This window comes from Sciurus vulgaris (genome assembly GCF_902686455.1).
Source record: "Sciurus vulgaris genome assembly, chromosome: X".
Classification (NCBI taxonomy): Eukaryota; Metazoa; Chordata; class Mammalia; order Rodentia; family Sciuridae; genus Sciurus; species Sciurus vulgaris.
In genome coordinates, this window is record NC_136471.1 from 41,966,906 (window position 1) to 41,987,207 (window position 20,302).

The 20,302-nt window shown below is 37.6% G+C and overlaps 1 protein-coding gene across 1 annotated transcript in view; it reads left to right on the top strand.

Annotated features, from left to right (window-relative positions):
• The window catches only part of GUCY2F (guanylate cyclase 2F, retinal), a gene marked incomplete at both ends in the record, with an annotated part of 92,860 nt that overhangs the window by 52,881 nt on the left and 19,677 nt on the right, over positions 1-20,302 (top strand). Inside the window, 5 exon segments of the mRNA XM_079123607.1 lie at positions 10,595-10,693; positions 10,697-10,727; positions 10,730-10,770; positions 12,964-13,120; positions 18,280-18,429. Coding sequence (XP_078979733.1) covers positions 10,595-10,693; positions 10,697-10,727; positions 10,730-10,770; positions 12,964-13,120; positions 18,280-18,429 — 478 coding nt within the window.

Genomic DNA, 20,302 nt, shown 5'->3' on the forward strand with positions numbered 1-20,302 from the left:
TAGATTGATTCACAAATATTTTATTTTTTTGAGGCTATTGTGAATAGGATAGTTTTCCAAATTTCTCTTTCAGTAGATTCAGCCCTGATGTATAGGAATGCAATTGATTTATGGGTGTTAATTTTATATCTTGTTACTTTGCAGAATTCATTTATGAGTTCAAGAAGTTTTTTGGTGAGGCTTTTTGAGTCTTGTACATATAGAATCATGTTGTCATAAAATAGGGATAGATTGAGTTCTTCTTTTCCTATTCATATCCCTTTAATTTTTTCATCTGTCTAATTGCTCTGGTTAGAGTTTCCAAGACTATGTGGAATAGAAGTGGTGAAAGAGGGCATCCCTGTCTTGTTGCAGTTTTTAGAGAAGAATGCTTTCAATTTTTCTCCATTTAGAATGATGTTGGCCTTGACCTAGCAAAGATAGACTTTACAATGCTGAGGTATGTTCCTACTATCCCTAGTTTTTCTGGTGTCTTAAATATGAATGGATGCTGTATTTTGTCAAATGTTTTTTCTACATCTGTTGAGATAATCTCATGATTCTTGTCTTTAAGTCTATTGATGTGATGAATTACATTTATTGATTTTTGTATGTTGAACCAACCTTATATCCCTGGGATGAACCCAATTTGGTGATGGTGCACTGTATTTTTAATATGTTTTATATGCAATTTGCCAGTATTTTATGAAGAATTTTTGCATCTATATTCATCAGGGATATTGGTCTGAAACTTTTCTTTCCTTGATGTGTCTTTGTCTGGTTTTGGTATCAGGGTGACACTAGCTTCATAGAATGCATTTGGAAGGGTTCCCTCCTTTTCTATTTCATGGAAAAATTTGAGGAGAATTGGTGTTAGTTCTTCTTTGAGGTCTGGTAGAACTCAGTTGAGAATTAATCTGGTCCTGGGCTTTTCTTTCTTGGTAAACATTTAATGGCATTTTCAATTTCATTGCTTGAAATTGATCTAATAAAATTTTCTATGTTCTTCTGCTTTGATTTGGGTAGATTAAATGACTAGAAGTTTGTCAATGTCTTCAAGATTTTCTATTTTACTACAGTATAAATTTTCAAACTAGGTTCTGAATATCATCTGTATTTCAGTAGTGTGTTGTGATATTTCTTTTTTCATCACAAATTTAAGTAATTTGACTTTTCTTTCTCTCTTTGTTAGCTTGGTTAAGGGTTTATCAATCTTATTGATCTTTTCAAAGAAGCAACTTTTTCTTTGTTGATTTTTTTTGGACTTTCTTTTTTCAATTTCATTTATTTCATCTCTGATTTTAAATATTTCCTGTTTTCTATTGCTTTTGGTGTTGATTTGTTCTTCTTTTTCTAGGGATTTGAGACATAATGTTAGGTTGTTTGTTGACTTTCTATTCTCTTAATGAATGAGCTTAATGCAATGAACTTTTTTCTTAGCACTGCCTTCACAGTGTCCCAGAGATTTTGATAAGTTCTATCACTATTCTCACTTACCTCTAAGTATTTTTTTATTTCATATCTGATTTCTTCTGGTATCCTTTCACCATCCAATAGCATATTATTCAGTCTCCAGGTGTTAGAGTAGCTTCCTTCTATTTTTTTATTGTTTTCTAATTTCATTCCATTATGATCTGATAGGATACAAGGTATTATCTTTATTTTTTTGTATTTGCTAAGAGTTGATTCATGGTCTAAGATATGTTCTATTTTTAGAGAAGGATCCATGTGTAGTATATTCAGTTCTTGTTCGATGAAGTATTCTATATATGTTTAAGTGTAAATTATTAATTGTATTTTTTTTCTATAACTTCTTCATTATTTTATGTATGGAGTATCTATCCAGTGGTGAGAGAAGTGTGTTAAAGTCATCCAGTATTATTGTGTTGTGGTCTATTTGCTTCTTGAAATTGAGAAGGGTTTGTTTGATGTACATAGATGCTTCATTGTTTGAGGTGTAAATATTTACAATTGTTCTCTCTTGTTGATGTACAATTCCCTTAATCACTATGAACTGTCCTTCTTTGTCCCTTTTGATTAACTTTGGCTTGAAGTCTACTTTATCTGATATGAGGATAGAAACCTCTGAGTGTTTACAAGATCCATGTGACTGATATTTTTTCCCATCCTTTTACCTTCAGTCTGTGGGTATCTTTGCCTATGAGGTAAGTCTCAGTGACAGCACTTTGTTGGGTCTTGGATTTTAACGTAATCTGCTCGTCTATGTCTTTTGATTGGTGAGTTTAGGCTATTTATATTCAATGTTATTATTGATATATGATTTTTATTCCCTGCCATTTTGATTTATTTCTAGTTTTTATTTTGAATTATATTCTCCATTGATTCACTGTTCTTTTAGTGTAGTTCCTGTCATTGCTGGTTTTCACTTTTATTTTTCACTTCTTCATGAAATATCTTATTGAGTATGTTTTGTAGTACAGGTTTTCTAGTTGTGAATTCTTTTAACTTGTTTATCATGGAGCCTCCTGAAAATGTGGGTTCCTTTAATTCCCTATCCCTCCACTATGCTCATAAGGGACAGTTCTGACTGGTGCTTTCAACCCAGTTTTGGCAGCAGCTCTGCCACTGGGGTTTTCTTTCTTATTTTATTATATCCAAACTCTTGACTCCCTGTTCTGCTTTGACTGTTTAGTTTTAAATTTCAGTAAAGTATCTCCACCTTTTTTTGTTTGCCCACCTTGTAGAGAAGCTGCCTGTGTGCTTTCTTTTTTCACACCACAGAGCAGCCAGGAAACTAACCTCTTCTATTCTGCCATCTTGAAAAGCCCCTCAAATGTGTTTATAATATCTGTGTTAAAGTCCTTTTTTGCTGACTGCAACATTTGTGTCTTCTCAGGGTTGATATCTACTGGCAATTTTACCTTTGAGTATAGGTCACATTTTTTGTTTCTTTGTTTACCTAAGGCCTTTTGGTTTGTTATTGAACATCATTAGTCTGGATTCTGTTGTGTTGATTGAAAATTACTTTTTGTATTTGAAGGAAAATTCAAATTTTACCCACTTTAGTTTCCTGTAAGTGTAGCTTTCCCTCTAGTTTTCACTGTCTTTCAATATATTTTTTGCTTTCATTTTTCATTTGTTCTTTGTAGATATACATGACAGTAGAGTACATTGTCAAATATTTCTACAAACATGGAATACATCTTATTCTAATTGGGATCCCAGCCTTGTGGTTGTACATGGTCTATATGTCACTGTTATTTGGTTTATTAGTAACTTAAATGCATTGTTCCATTGCCTCCCTGTTTCTGCCTTTTCAAATATCTAGTGATTTTTAACTTTTATTATATGCCAAATATTTTACATTACAAAACTATAGAGGTTCAAATTAATATGTTCTACCAATGACAGTTTTCTCTTTCTATCTGTTAGGTGGGCAGGATAAGGCATAATCTCATTAATCTATTCACAGATTGAGCTAGACTGAGGTTATGTTGCCACTTTAGTTTCACTCCACCTCTAGGTCTATACTGTTTCTCAGGTATATTCCTGAAGAATACGTAGGCTCCATTCAAAAGATTGGAATATTTGGACTGCACCCCAAAAACTTTGGTCTTCACTGTTTTGTTTCTATTCTCAACATATGGTGCTTCAAAATTTGGCAAATACCTTGAAGAAGAACCCAGCCATTCCTCCAGTGAAGCTTTGTTTTCTAAATATCAGGAAATTACAGGAGATTTCAGTCCATCTTATAGAGAATTTCCAGTCTCCTCTATAGTTCCCAAACTCACAAAATGTGCCATGATAGAAACCCAGCTCACATGTAGGTCTCAAATTTATTAATTAATTGTGACTCTAGTCCTCAATAATTACCTAAAGCATTGCTTGTTTTCACTTTCCCCTAGCAAAGTCCTTCTGCTAGACTAAACCCGATCTTCAACTTGTACTATGTACCAGTAAATGTCCCCAGGGAAGAAAATGGCTGGCAAAGGCCTACTTATCTTAGTAGGACTCATCATGCCTCTTCAAATTTTAGGTCCCTTTTTTCTTTCTAAATCTCTTCAATATCTTTTAAAATATATTTTTCAGTGTATCTGGTTTTTCAAAATTGTAGAATTAGAAATGTATTCTGCCATGGTTTACTACATCCTGCTTGGTGTTGGCAGTCCCTATAACCAATCACTTTCAATATAGAAAATGCTACTTAAAATAGCATGCTAGATTCTGTATGATCCAGGTCTTCCCTGCCTCTTTAGTCTTATCTAACCACCATATTTCCCTCCAGCCCAGGTAGGACTTCTAATGTAATGCTAGATGCTATAACAAATATGCCCCCAAATATTTATTTAAATTTTTAATTTTTGGTGCTAGGAATTGAATCAAGGATCTTGCCCATGTCAAATACATGCTATACTCACAGCTCCTTGCTCCAGATGCATTGGCTTTTATTCAGTTCCAGTATTGTGATATGATACCAGTACAGAGCCTGTTCACCTGTTATTCCAACTACTGGACTACATTTATCTCCCCTCTTTGCATGGCTAACTACATTTTATCTCCCAGCTCAATTGTTACTTCCTAGCATTCCTCTCTCAACTTCTCTGATTGATCAAAGGCTCAATTATGTATACTCACACTATGCACCTGTCCTCCATAGACATATCAGAATTGCAAGTTTATGTTTATTTGTGTAATTATGTAATTAAAATAAGGGGTCATGTACCATGTGACATTTTGTTCACCATTTGTCTCTAGCCCTAAGGCCATGGCCTGACGTATAGTACATATTCAATAAATGTTTATTAAATTAATAAATATTGTTGGTGGAAAATACAGCATTGGAGTCTTCCAGTAGTACCAAGTTAGTATGTTTTAAATGAACACTGATTTCTGGGTTGTAGACAATGGATAGGTTGATACAGGGATAAGAGTTATTGATCAGTGGTTCTGTACAACAAAACAACAAAATAAAGTGCTAGACACAGCCATTAGTTCATGGAGATAGTTAATGTTGCTGCCAAAATAGGTTTCAATGGCTGATATAATCATGGTGGGTTCTGATGTTGAGAATATTTTCTTAAGAGTGTCCATACCTACCTCTAGGGTGGCATTGTAGCTACTGTGGAAAATGGCAAGTTGAAATCATTTCTGGTATTATGATGTTCCAGGAACATTTTTCTTATACTGGGGTTTTAACCCAAGGGTTCTTTACCACTAAGCTACATCCCCAGCCATTTTCATGTTTTTATTTAGAGACAGGGTCTTGCTAAGTTGCTTAGGGCCTTGCTAAGTTGCTGAGGCTGGCCTCAAACTTGAGAAACTCCTGCCTCAGCCTCCTGAGCCTCTGGGATTACAGGTGTGAGCTACCATGCCTGGCTACCAGGAACATTTTTAATAGTATGAAGTAATCTTAAAGATAATCTACGTTCATGTTTGAATCAAGAGGAGGTATCTGTGTTGTATGCTTAAAGGTTTTATGTTATATATAAGGCTAACAAAATCCTTGGAGACAGAACACATTCTACCTTTGAACATTTGATGGTGGTCATATTTGATGGTAGGTATTATGGAAGTAGTGAATTACATGTCTACCCAAAAAATGTTTATCTTGCTCAAATAAGTATTCCAAATATTCTCTGCATCTTGGGGTTGTCCAGAGGGATATGATTGCATGGAGATATCTACCTGTTTCCTACAAAGAATTTTCCCTAATGGTTATAGCTGAGGACAGATGATTGTAAAGATGTGGCAAGGATATCAACCTGAAATTTTCCAAATTTGAAAGGATAGTATAATGCTAAATACTGTAACAAATATACTCCCAAATATTTAATTTTCTTTTGGTGCAGGGAATTAAACCCAGGTCCTTGTGCATGCTAAGCACATGCTCTACCACTGAGCTATATTCCCAACCAAAGTGAAAACAGCAGAAGTTTAATTCTCACTCAAATAATAATTCAAAATGGTATTGTTGATTTATAGGAGACTATCCTCCAATATTGTGATTCAAGAACTGAGTCTATGACCATCTTAGGGCCTTGCTGACATCTGCATTTAGCCATCGAAGTGGGAATATAATGTGGAAGGGAATGTATTTGCTGCTTAAAAGCCTTAGCCAGAAATGTCACATATCACTTCCTCTTACATTCCATTGCTTAGAATTCAGTCATATGGCTATACTTAGCTCCAAGAGAGGCTGGTAAATAGGGTTCAGCTCTTTACCCAACAAGAAAAAGAAGCAGATATATTTTGAGTAGCTAGCAGTCTCTGACTTAACTAATTTGTACTCTTTCTTCTGATAGAGGTCTAGAGCCCAGTAGTTTTGGCTGCTTGGTTCATAAGAGAATGAAATCATAGAAGAAGATACCTAATTTTTAATGTGTGGGCTGAGTTTCCATGTCTGCCTTAAGTAATTTAGGTTTTAGTAGACTAAGAGAATTGTCATGGGTGTCAGACTTTTCTAATTAGTAGGCAGTTTTGGTGGTCATTAACTGCCATTCCCACCAGGGATAATTTAACCTTGACTTGGGTCATCTTGTTGGAAAAACAAACCCATGTTTTAAGTTCCAAGGTGCACTCCATCTCAGTAAATGGCCCACCATCCTCTCATTGCTTGAAATAGAATAATCCTTGATTTCATTATTTCCTTACTCCCCACACCAATAAGTAAAATAATTTAGAACTCTTAAATCTATCTGCTTGTTTCACACTACTACTATTCTAAGTCTGTGTGTGCATGCACACGTGCCTGACTATACACACACACACACACACACGCGCATATATATGTATATATATATTTATTCACAGTTGTCCCTCAGGGTCTATGGGGGATTGATTCCAGGACACCCCATTAGATAACAAAAATCCATGGATGTTCAAATTCCTTACATGAAGGGGGCTATATTTCATACAACCTATGCACATCCTCCCATATATTTTAAATTATCTCAAAATTATTTATAATACCTAATGAAATGTTAATACTATGTAAATAGTAGTTGCACTTTACTATTTAGATAATAATGACAAAATATCTGTACATATTCAGTATAGATGAAAATTTTAAAAATATTTTGGATCTGTGCTTGGCTGAATATGCAGATGCAGAACCCATGAATACAGAGTCAACTCTATATATGTATGTAAGTATGTGTGTGTATGTAAACATATTTGCATGGTAAGTTCCTGTAATAAATAATTTCTTAATTTTACTTACTTATTTATATGTGATGCTGAGATAAAAATTTCTTAATGGTCAAATTCACTAGATACTTTTCTTCACATTACCTGATCTCTCTGGTATTGATCACACTTTCCTGAAATTCTTTCTGGCATTTATCTCATTTTCCTGAAACTTGTCCCGTATTGTTAATGATGTTGTTGTAAATAGGCTCTTCTCCACTTCTTTGGTCTCTCTTCTTAGTCTTTATGTAAGCTGTTTTTCATTTTTCTATCATTTAAATATTGATACATTTAGTTTTTCTATTTTTTTCCTAAAAGATTTCCTTGGATAACTTCATCCATGCCCCTTTATTTAACCTATCATTTATATTCTTACAATTCCTAAGTCTGTTTATCCAGATCAGACCTCTTTTGTGACCCCCAAACCCTGAATATACAACTGTCTGAAATAGTTCTATCTTGATATTCCACAGGTACCTTATTTTCAATATGTCCCTAACAGAATATAAAGCCTTCCACACCATCAAATTGGCTTTTCTATCTGTCTTAGGTTGGAATGTCTAAAAGTTGAGTCTAAGATGGAAGCTCTTGTTCGAATTACTTATTGAGAGAATACTCTCGAACGAAAAGAGTAAGGGAAGCAGGATATAGCAGAAGTAAAAGTTAAGCAAGTATTTAATCTCAGCTGGAGACTAAAGACAGTATGATCTCATGGGAAAATGCTGGAGCACACGTTATATCATGAGTCCCACCTTGAGACTAGAGAACTAGACATTTGTATCATCCCCAACCAATCATTGCCTGAGATCTGAGTGGACTTAGACTCCAAAGTAAGGTGACCTACCTTTGGTTTAGGCTTTCAGATAGTTTTTCTAAGAATAGGGTAACTGGATTATCAACCAACACTGATAGCAGCTGGGGGATGCACAGTAAAAGGGATATGGGTGGTACACCATACATCCATTACTGCACTATCCCTGAACCTCTTGTACTGATGTATAGCACTGCCATCTACTCAGGAATTCAAGTAGAAATCTGAATATGATTATGGAGTTATTTTCTCTTTCTCATATGTCTTTTTAAATTTATTTTTATTTTCACAGACTACATTTTGATTCATTCTACACAAATGGGTACAACTTTTCATTTCTATGGTTGTACACAATGTAGATTCACACCATTTGTGGCATTTGCAGGTAAATAGATAGAATTGGAGAATATCATGCTAAGTGAAATAAACCAATTCCAAAAAGCCAAAGACCAAATGTTTTCTCTGATAAGTAGATGATGATACATAACTGATAACTGGGGTAGAAGGTTAAGAGAATACTCATATGTCTTTTCATAGAAATAGTAATAGATAACAATCACTAAGTTCCTATAATATAAATTTCAAATTTAATACCATAGTTCTCAAAGTCCCTTGGGATGTGACTCCTATCCATTTCTTTAGCTTATGATCACTAGGTCAGCATTGCTTGGAGGTGGACTCATATTCATCTGCTTCTCTACCTCGTTTTATAGTTCCTTTAGCTTATGATCACTGGGTCAGCATTGCCTGGAGGTGGACTTCCTATCCATTTCTGAAGCTTGTTATTTCATATTGTCTCTTCTGCACTCTCTTGTGGGCATGCTAGACCTGTTGCAGTTTCTTCAACACATGTCACTCTCAGCCTCTCTGTCAATTAACCCTCACATGGTCAATTCTTTCTTGTCCTTCAGTGTAGTCTAGATACTACCTCCTCAGGGAAGGTTTCTCTGACCCCCTAGACTGAATTAGATATTTAACATCTCTCAGCATCCTATGTCCTCTTCTTTCAGAACACATTTCACGGTGAAATATAATTGTCAGATTATTTGCCTGTCACTCCTCATTGAATGCCAGCTTTTTCAGGACAGTGATTGCATTTTGTTTATTTCTGTATGTCTAGCATGTTGTTCTCTGTGTTGGACATGGTGGGCACACACTAAATGCTTTTTACATTAGTGGAAAAAAGAGTGAATATGAAGAGAAAATGTAGCCAGAATTCTAGAGGGTTTTTCTGATACAAATTTTATAATGTCTAACCTTATGTTTATGTAGGGAAATTATTTTTACAGGTGCTGAGTAGGTAAGTATTCATAGAAAGACAACCAATATACTTTTTACTTCATTACTCCTCTTTTGTCTTCCATGAGTTCATTTCAGAGACTCCCAATCATGATGAGAGCCCCAGCTCCAGTATTTACTTATAAGTATGCTGAATGGAATTCCAGTCTGAAATTTTCCTCTTTGGTTATTGTATTCATTTTTCTATTACTGCTGTTAACAAGTTAACATAAACTTAGTGGTTAAAAACACCAATTGTAATGGTTAATTTGAATTGTCAACTTGACTGAATTAAGAGATTCCTCTGGGTGTGTCCACGAGGGCATGTCTAGGAATGATTGGAATGTGAGATAGTGAACTGAAGTGTGGGCAGCAACACCCAATAGGGTAGAATAAAAGCTGGAAGAACAAGGAAGCAGATGCAGATGCAAGCTCGGCTCTTCTTAAGCTTGTTCTTTTTTTTTTTTTTTCTTGATCGCTGCTTCTTGCTGCTTCTCTTGTGTGAGGACATTGGACTCTCATTTCTTCACTCTTCCAAAGCAGCTCTGCCAGTGATTCTCCAGATAGTTTCCAGAAACCTCGGTCTCAGACTAGGGTAGCACTGTTGATCCCTCTAGGTCTGTCTCTTGGACTTCTGCCTCTTGGACTTTGTAGCTGTTGGTTTTTCCAGCTCTCCAGCTGCAGATGGCCATTGTGGACTATCCAGCTTCTGGTCATGTAAGCCAATCCAATAAACCCCATTTTATAATCATACTTCCTATTGATTCTGTTCCTCTAGAGAACCCTGACTAATACACCAATGTATTATCTCACAGGTGTGTAGATCAGAATTTTAGCCAGACTCAGCTGGGTGTTCTTCTCAGCATCTTACAAGTTTGAAGTTGAGGGATCAATTACACTGGGTTCTTATCTGTATGCTTGAGGGGGAAACCCATTTCCAGGATTGTTCAGTTTGTCAGCAGATTTTAGTTCAGTAGAGCTGTGAAAGTGAGGTCCCCCTTTCCTCAAAGGCCATCAGTTAAAGCCTTTTCCCGCTTGTTGAGGCTGCACAAATTCCTTTGCTCATAGCCTCCTTCCTCCATCTTGAAGTCAATGGTGGCAGGCCTCCTACTAGGTTGAATCTCTCTGGCTCCTTTGTTCTTTCTCGTCTCCTTTTAAGGGCTCATGTGATTAGATTAGGACAATTCTGTTAATCTCCTTTATGCCCAGATGGCTTAACACAATCAGAGAATAGTGCTAGGGCTTAGAGTTCATGGGGGTGAAAATTCTGCCTACCATAACCACCAACCAGAATGATGAAGAGAATGTTATGTGCCCATAACTCTGGTCTCCAAATGAGACAAGACAGCTGTGACTGTTCTCTTTCCCTCCTCTTTCTCAATGAAAGACCTGCATCATGAGAACATTAACCCTTTATTGGGATTCTTCTATGATTTGGGAATGTTTGCCATTATTATCAAATTCTGTTCCCGAAGGAGCTAAGAAGACATACTGACAAATGGGGATGTGAAACTTAATGGATGTTTAAACCATCACTCCTGCTGGATCTCATCAAGGTTGATGAAAAGATATGAAATCTTGAATTTCCCCTATAGATTAAAACTTTAAAGTTTTGAGGTGTTTTATTTTCCTCAGATCATTGTGATCATTTCACTTTTTTTACCTTCCTTCCCCTGTTTTCACAGTCCTCTTGTTTATATTTGTTTCAATGTACTGATGCAGCCAATATTTACCTGCCCCACTCCTTAATTTGAGGACTGACATTTTTTAACTTCCTATCTGTCATCAAGCACTCTTCTGTCTTAAACAATCCTTTTTTTTAATACCACTTCACTTTTCTCTGTGGATGTGGGAAAGTGCTCATTCTCAGAATCTTTCATGCTACTTAGCCTCACCTCCTAGCTTTTACCTTCCAAAAGGTGGCTGAGTCTAGGTGATCAGTCTTTGCTTACCATAGGTGTGAACTGGGAACTCAGTACCACTGGAAAGCCAAAAACTGTTGATTCTATAAGCCAGTACCTCAATTCTCTGTTCCAAGGACTACTGACAACCAAGGAGGTACATGGAAGTTTCTATGGATGGGCTTCTTTGGAACACATGAACTCCATGAAATGATAGGCAAAATTTGTGTATGTGAATTATTAGGGGTTGATATGGGTAATTGATTACTTGTCAAGCATTCTGCATACTGAGTCTCGATTTCTGTATCATGGCCTAAACCTTTTCAAGTGGACTTCAATGGGAAATACATTACCTCAATTCCATTCTCTTTAAGATAGGGTGATTATTCTTCTTTTACAGAGGCTAAGAAAAACTAAATGGGCTATACTTTGTTATGTAGTGTCTGGCACACATAGTAGGTACTAAATAAATATTTATCAGCTAACTGTGAAATGGCAGAACTGATAATAGGATCCAAATCTCCTGATTCCTATTCTAATATTTTTTTCACTTACTCTGTAAGCAAAGCCCCAGTGGATTAAGGGTGAGGCCTTTAAATGATAGCCCTCTCAGTCCTATGATGAATGAAACCCAAGCTTTAGGAAACCTTGGGGAAATCTTTCCCATTGTGGACTCTACTTGGAAGTACTGGAGAGTGCAGAGATTTTTTAGAGCACTAGATGTGAAGCATCCAAATACAAATGGGTGTTGGGCTGCAAAACAGAGCAAGATACCTAAAAGTACTCTTAGCATAAATGGTTATGAAATGAGTGCACTAGAATATGGATGTATTTATATGTATAATGGTTAAGCCCATCTGATAGTGTCCTGATAGATCATATTTGAATGTCATGAAAAGGCCGCCATGGAAGAACAGAGATCAGTGATATTCAGCTTTCATTTTCTTTTTTTTATCGTCTATTTTTAATTGCAAAAATGACATATTAAACTAACACAAAATCAAAAGGCATAAGTATATATGAGACAATACTGACATTTACCCAACCATTTTTCTTCATAGCCCCCGCCCCCAAACTTAACGATTGTTAACAATTTAGTGAATGGACCTGTGATTCATTTTACCTATGTTTATATACATCACAGATGATGTTTTGTTTGTTTTTTAATATGTGTGCCGTCACTTAGTTCTGCAACTTACTATTTTTTGCTTATATTATGGCGTAGAGTTCTGTCAGTACATACAGATATGCCTTATTCTTTTTCAACACTGCAGAATATTCAAGGACATGACATAGATGTAGCCCATCCCTTAGTGATAATTAGTGTATTTCTAATTATATACTATTATAAAAAATCTGGAATGAGCATTCTTCTATCTGTCCCTTTGTGCATATATGCAAACATTTCTCTGGAGAAGTAGAATCTGTGGAGCACAGGGTTCGTGTGTTTAAAATTTTATAGTTATTGCTAAATTGCCCACCCAAAAAGCTGTACCAGTTTTCACTCTTGCCAATAATGGATGTGGCTTACATTAGACCTGTTGGAGAAAATCAGAATTACCAAATTCCTGGCAATTATGTTTCCATCCTGTTTCTGAAATGTCAATAAATCTCCAAGTAACACATAATTCTCCATATACACATGATGTAATTCTTCATCAAAGCCTACCATTTTAGAGCTAGAAGGGTCCTAAACACTTTGTCAAGGGTTTGTTTTGCCTGCGTATAAGAGAACAAGCTGAATTCTGGATCATAATAGCTCATGCCATTAACAATATCAGAAAGTGGCTCTAAAAGCACAAAATAGTTAAATAAGTTACTAAACAAATTCTGTTGTATCATTTGCAGGGCATGAAGTACTTACACCACAGAGAGTTTGTTCATGGGAAGCTAAAGTCTTGGAACTGTGTGATAGATGGGCGTTTTGTACTAAAATTAACAGATTATGACTTAAATGACATTTTAGAAATGCAGAGACTTTCTGAAGAGGAACCTTCTGCAGAAGGTAAGCAATGAATTGTGCCCTTCTGTTGCACACAAAGTAACTCCAAAGCTCAAATGAAAATATGCACTGAATTAAAGCTTCAGGCTCATTTCAACTCCTCACTTTTGTTGAAAATCCAGCCTCATTTCCAAACCAAAGGACTTGAATAAAGTCTGCATGCTGTAACCTCAGCCCAGCCTAGCCTTCCAAACAAAGCCAGTGCAATAATGTTCAGTTCCCGCTGTGGCAGGATTAGGCTGCATTGTTCAGAGACCCCAGCAGTCCCTGGAGAATCTTGCTGAATGCTAGGCACACAGTAGGTGCTCAATAAATACTTGTCAGATTGAATGGAGGGTAATTTGGAAGATGGACCCCTACAAAGTACATTCTAGAATGGGATGTCACTAGAATATACCAGTACTCTCCGTCAGAGGAAGAAACAAGGAGGGGCTCCAGCAAATAAATGTTTCATGGGTTATGTGGATGGCTTCAGATAGAACTATGGCCTAGTAAGTAGGCATGTCTATGGTCCATTTTGTGTTTTGTCTTCTGTCCATTGCACCAGTGGTAGCACTAAGCAATGCCTGTAGGGGTCACAACAGATCCAAGAAATAGGAGAAATCTAAGATGTGGAGGTAAGAAGGGGGGCGGAAACAAACTGATAGAAAAGGAGAAAGAAAGAAAGGGAGAAAAAGAGAAAATGAAAAATTTTAAATACATATAGGAAACTTGGACATTGAAAGTTTTAACTATATTGTAAGGTGAAGAAGAGAGGTAATGACCCAGAAATGCAGAGAAACAGACAACCCAAGAAGACAGAAGGAGAGATGCAAAATTACAACATACAACCTTATTCTTAAGATGATCTTTGGCATTATAATTTTGTTTTATTTTATTTATTAGTGCATTATAGTTACACATAATACTTGGGTTCATTTTGACATATTTGTAAATGCATATAACATAGTTTTCTTCATTTGAATCCCCAGTACTACCTCTTTCCCTCCCTTTCTTCCTGATCGATTTCCTTACTTTACTGTATTGGTCTTAGGAACCAAGGGGGAGGGAAGAAAGGAGGAAAGGGAAAGAACTGGGCAATAAAGTTGACTGAATTATACTGGGTGCATGTATGAATATACCACAATGCATTCCCATTTTATTTATAACTATAATGCATCAATTAAAATCAATAAATAAATGGCATTATAAATTTTAGAACTGCTGACTTTACTTCACAGGAGAAAGAATAAAAGATGCAGAGGGAGACACATGCACAAATAGAGACGAACAGTCCAGTTCTCGGTGGAATCATCTTTGCACTTTACAAGTCTTAGGAAGTTATGTAGTCCAACTATCTCATTTCACAGATGAGATAATTGAGACTTGTGATTTGCATGTACTTAGCAGCAATTCTAGACCTCCCATTCAGGTTTTCTGAATCCTAGGTCCTATACCCAGTCAAATGAAAACTTTAATTTCCTCATTCTTCTGCCCATTCATGCTTTGGAAGTGTCGATGCTTCTGATAATCACAGTGAAAAGCATGTGATATTGCCACTCTGTTTCTCTCTGTGGGCATGTTGACTTGGTTGGTAGCAAGTTCTTAACTTTCTGTCAAAGTTTGTCCATCTACAAAAGGTAAAACAACCCTTACCTTTCTAGAGTTCCATTTAATCTACAGACTGGCAACTTTCAAGCTTAAGGACATTGAGTCTTAGAATAAGTAAATTATACCTTCTCTCTCTTTCTCTTCTGTGTGTGTGTGTGTGTGTGTGTGTGTGTGTGAGTGCGTGCTGTCTTTCACTCTTTTCATTTCTCTTCACTCTCCAAAATGAAGTCTGTTCTTCACACTGCAGTCTCAGGGAATTTGATAAACTGCAGATCTGATCATGTTACAGCCATGCCAAACTCCATTGAATGGCCATTGCTCTTAGGATAAAGTTCAAATTCCTTTGTATAGCTTATGGGTCCTTCCTGGTCTGGGCTTTGCTTAGCTACTCCTAGTTCATCTCTGAGCTCTAGCAATGCTGAACTCCTTCCAGATTTATTTTTATCCCAGGTTCTCCCTTACTTCTTGTTCTTTACACATGATATGCCTTCTGCCTAAGACGTTCTTTCATATACTCCTCTGGGTCTGGCTAAATTCTATTTCTATAGGACTGAAATACCACTGTACCAAGAAGTTTTCCATGACTCCCTCTGCTCAGCTAAATTGTCCTCTTTTTGATCCTTTAGAACCCTGAAATTTGTTGTAATACTGTAGTTTGTTAGTATTATTCATTTAATTAGCTGTCTCATCCCCCCAACAAAACTATGAGCTCTGTGAAAACAAGAATCAAGTTTGCCTCCTCAGTGATTTTATGGTACCTGGCAGAATAAATATATATTGAATCAATGGGTGAATGAAATAAAATGAAGTGAAGGAACTGCTTCCCTGCCTTACATGACAAGGCTAATAGAAGCTTCAATTGGAATGACTTTGGAGGTCATCTAGCTCAACTTCCATTTTGCAGATGGGAGAACTAAGGTTCAGCAAAGTGAGATAATTAGTAGCCAGACTGAGGTTTTGAACCCAGGTCTTCTGACTACCAGTTCTGTCTTATTTTGTACTGTACCACACTGGTTCTCCAAAGTGATTTAATCACCATAGCAAGGCTCAGAGATAGTACTGGTTCCAGCTAGTACAAAAAAAAAAAAAAGCCAAAGTGATTTTTCTAGTTTTCCTAAGAGTTCAAGTTTAATGGTAGCTAGTGGCTGTTACTTGTTTCTAGAGTGGGGATGAGGAAATGGGGTTGGGTTGTAAGTGTATTCATTATTATCCACTCTCAACTATATAAGTACAGTGCAGATAAAGCCTCATTTTAGCCATTAACAACATACATGTCAGAGCTCTCTGAAAATACTGTTTGGTAATGATTGTATTTAATAACCTAGCTTTTTACCAGAGAGTTTTGCCCTCTTTTCCATTCTTGTGCTTTTAAATGTACAGGGAGAGGGGATGCCAGGAAGAGGCAGCCATATACCATTTTCCGTGCTCTCAAATGTCCACCCCTGCCCTCCCTTCCAAAACCATTGTGTTTGAAATCCCACAGTCAGGAATGTATTTCTTTGGCTAAAGTATCATGCAGTCTTTTCAGTTTTACTTGTAAATATCTGTCCTCATAGAGAAGGAGACATCAGGACACAACCATCATAGTGAGTGTATGAGAGACTTTCACAGGGGTAGGTGGAAAGTCAGCAGGGCCCTGTAGAGGTACAAAGCCTGGGAACACCTAAGAGAGCAAAGAGAGAAAATGGTTGCATGATTAAGAATGAGGCTAGAATTTCTTGTCCCATCGTTTTGATGAGGGTTGGCTGAAAATAAGCATTTCCAGAGTGGATTTCTCTTCCCTGGATTTCACTAATAAACCACAGTAATCTCTGAACTTTCGTCCTCCTTCTTGCTGCATAGGAACTTCCCCTCTAGGCTCCCTCCTTATATCACAAATTTAACAAGATGAAAAGTTAGCCATCACTTTTCCTCCGACACTCCCACCCTGTGCAGATTTTCTTCTACAGTCTCCCTATCTGAATGTCAACCTGTTTACTTCAACTCTCTCCCCTTCACAAAGCACAGTGAGCCCATCCCCAGTCCTGTCATTTCCTTCTCCATTGTAGCCTTCCAATATATCTGGTTCCTCATCCCACTGCCCCACCCCCATTCAGGCCCCTTTCACCTCAGCTACTGCAATAACTTCCTAGCTAGTCTCCCTGACTCCAGCCTCTCCTTCAATCCAACTTGTGCAGGTTGCCAGATTAATCTTCCCAACAAGGCTTTCATCAAATCCCTCTCCAGCTCCAGCACCCCCTACTGCCTTTTGTATTCACTCCAAATGCCTTCATTTGGCTCTCAGGGCCTCTCACCTTCTGCCCCCATTCTTCAAGCCACCCTCCCTCCCCCACTTCATCAACCCCATTTCTCCTTTCTCATTATTCCTTAACAGAGCCCTTCTCTTCAGCCAAACTAATCTGCTTACCACCCTCCTACCACCCACAATTTGCTCCTTTCTGCCTCTTGTTCTTTTGCACATACTGTTCTTTCTCCCTGCAAAGCCCTTACCCTCTCAGCTCCAGAAAGCTGCATCCTTGACCTTCTTAATGAGTGCATATAAGACTTAACTTTTCCAGGAAGCCTTCCTGGATTAATTTGGTCTGCTCAATTTTTTATTATATTGAACCTGATGAAATTGCCAATATCCAACCATTTTCAACCCAGATATGGCAGTTTTATAGGGTTCAATCCAAAAGGTACTCCCACAATATTTGACTACTCTTTATAGTATCAAAATATATTGCTGCATATATTGCTTAAATTGCCCCCTACAAAAATTTCTGACATTCCGATTGCCATAAACAGTGAAAGCTGAGATAATATTTTGTCCTCAATGGGGCTGAAATACATAAGAGAACACAGTGGGTATTCAAATTTGGCTTTTATTCGATTCATTACATTGTATGATATAGTGGTTATCATCACCATCTCTCTTGTATTATACATAGGGGCACCCAAGGCTGTCTTGCCCACTGATTTTTAGATACCTAGAGGGCAAATGCAAGGTCTGATTCACCTCTAGTACTGCCTCTTCACCTCGCACAGTGCCTGGTACATAACAGACCCTCAAGAAATATTTGCAGAACTGAGTTAAAGTAACTTCTGTATCTTTTTGCTCTGCAAAGAACAGAGGAGGCCTGGGCATCCTCTAATCCTTTTAGAGAAGACCTGGAGAAAGCAACATGTGAATCCCTGAGCCCCGGCACAATCAAATTACCAGACACATATAGATCTTAGCAAACAGCAAATCCATGGCAACCAGTCTGGCAGTGCACTTGCCTTTCCCTGGAAACCTGCCAACTGCTACTTGCAGGCTCAAGAGAGCAAGAAAGCAAGCACCAGATAATGTCTACTTCAAGCTTCTTGCCCTTCCCCATACCTCTGCTGTGTCTGTCTGCATGGTCCTGGGGTGGAGAGAGTAGTATGTTTTCTCTATGCATAATAATAGATTCAGACTAGGGAGGGTAGCATGCCAGTCTATCTAATAAAAATATAAAGCAGTCAATAAAACAGTACCCTCAGAGCCCTTAAGGGCATTGTAGATGTCAGTTAATCCTCCCTACATTCATTACACAATGCTTTCTTTGCAGAGTTGGTGTGGACTGCCCCTGAACTGTTGAGAGCCCCAAGTGGCAACAGATCAGGTTCTTATGCAGGAGATGTCTATAGCTTTGCCATCATCATGCAAAAAGTGATGGTTTGGGGAACCCCATTCTGCAGAATGGATCTGCGTGCTGAAGGTAAGCAGGAGGTGAGAAATTGGTACCCGAGGCCCACTATGCCCCAGATCATCAGGCCAACCCAGGCTGTTGTGATTTGTCAGAAGAGTGTTTGTACTAACAGCCTGCTAGTCTGCAAACAGCCCACACTGTATGCAGGTGGGACCTGGAGCCAAATGACTTTAAGCATCTGGAAAATATGGGGATATCCAAGCAGCTGATCCTTTTTTGAACTGTGACATAACCAAAGGCCCTATAGGACCTATATCAATACTTTTGTCCTCTTTTCCAGTACCTTCTACTCCTTTGAGACACTTATTGCCAAGTGTTTCAGTATTCCTCATGATGCTTCTGGATGTCAGTCTTTCACTTTGATATGACACATGTTTTCATCCTTATCACCCACTTAAAACTCATGGCTATCAGGTAAAATCCATCAATGGATATTAAAATAAGTGGGTGAAAGTTTAAGGAGAAACAGGCTATCTGCATATTCTCAAAGCATGAACCCACAAGATATTTACTAATTACAAATTGAAAAATAGTAAGTTTACAAGTGAAGGATCCTGCAGACACCACATTACACAAATGATCACAGTTGCTATTACCAGTAACAACATGCAGACCTGGAATGATGCTCTAAGAAGGGCACAACATTACCTCTGGGGTGTTCTTGCCAAAAATTTGCATAACCTCAACTTAATCATGAGATAACTTCAGACAAACCCCAGTTGAGATATGTTCTTCAAAATAACTGGCCAGAACGCATCAAAAGTGTCTAAGACAGGAAAAGAATGAGAAAAGGTCACAAACTGGAGAAAACCAAAACACATCAATTACATGCAACACGAAATCTGAAATTGGATTGTGACATTTAAAAAAATAAAAAGACATTAGGGAAACACGAATGAAATTCAAATAAGGAGCCTAATAAAGGCATTGGACAAATGCTAATTTCCTTTGTATATGGTTATATAAATTACTAACATTTGGGTAACTAAGTGAAGGATGTGCAGGCAATTGTACTATTTTTTGCAACTTTTCTAAAAATCTAAATTTATTTCAAAATAAATTTTTTAAAAAGGAAAATAAAACCATTTAGCTATCTTTTGCTGCTCTCGGGATCCTACACCTTCCCATCACTGTTAAATGAAGCCCAGATTTCTCACACAACATACAAAAACCTTCCAGTACCATCCACTTTCCACTTCTCTAGGCTTATTTTCTGTCATTCCCCACATTCCAAAAAAACCCCATATTTGATGATGCCCTGAAAATCTCATGGTCTCTCCCACTTCTGTGCCTTTTTACTTGCTGTTTATAGTACTCGGAATTCCCTTACCTCCTCCCAATCTTGCTTCCTCCAACTTGTGTCAACTCTGGGAAGGCTTCCTTGACTTCTTCACTATGGGTCAGGAACCCCCTCTGTGTTTACTTGTCCCTATCTCTGCTGCACCTTTGTGTTCTTTGCCTTTGTTTAACTCAATTGGACTATGAGATCCTCAAGGGCCTGAATCTTCCTGGGCCTAAGCAGAAAGGTTACCCATTCAACTGCATGGTGTTCCGAGACAGGGAAGGGCTCCCTCTAACAGAGAGTAGATGGGGCATTCACATTTCAAGGGGTTTATTCCATGAATGTTGCACCAAGAGCAGGATGCAACACAGGCCGCTCTGGGAGAAGTAGAAGGTGTGATGTCATAAGGAGATGAGTAGTCAGAAGCAAGAGTTGATCTGTTTTCATACAGGCAAGGGGCACCTATTAGGGTTTGAAGCAGCACAGTTTGCGCGTCATAGCCAATGTAGGAGTGGGAAGGGTACACTGGTGGGCCAAGCAAGGTTTGGTTCATGAAGTAAATGTTAAGAGTTGGGATTGATAGAAAGGGTATTAAGATGA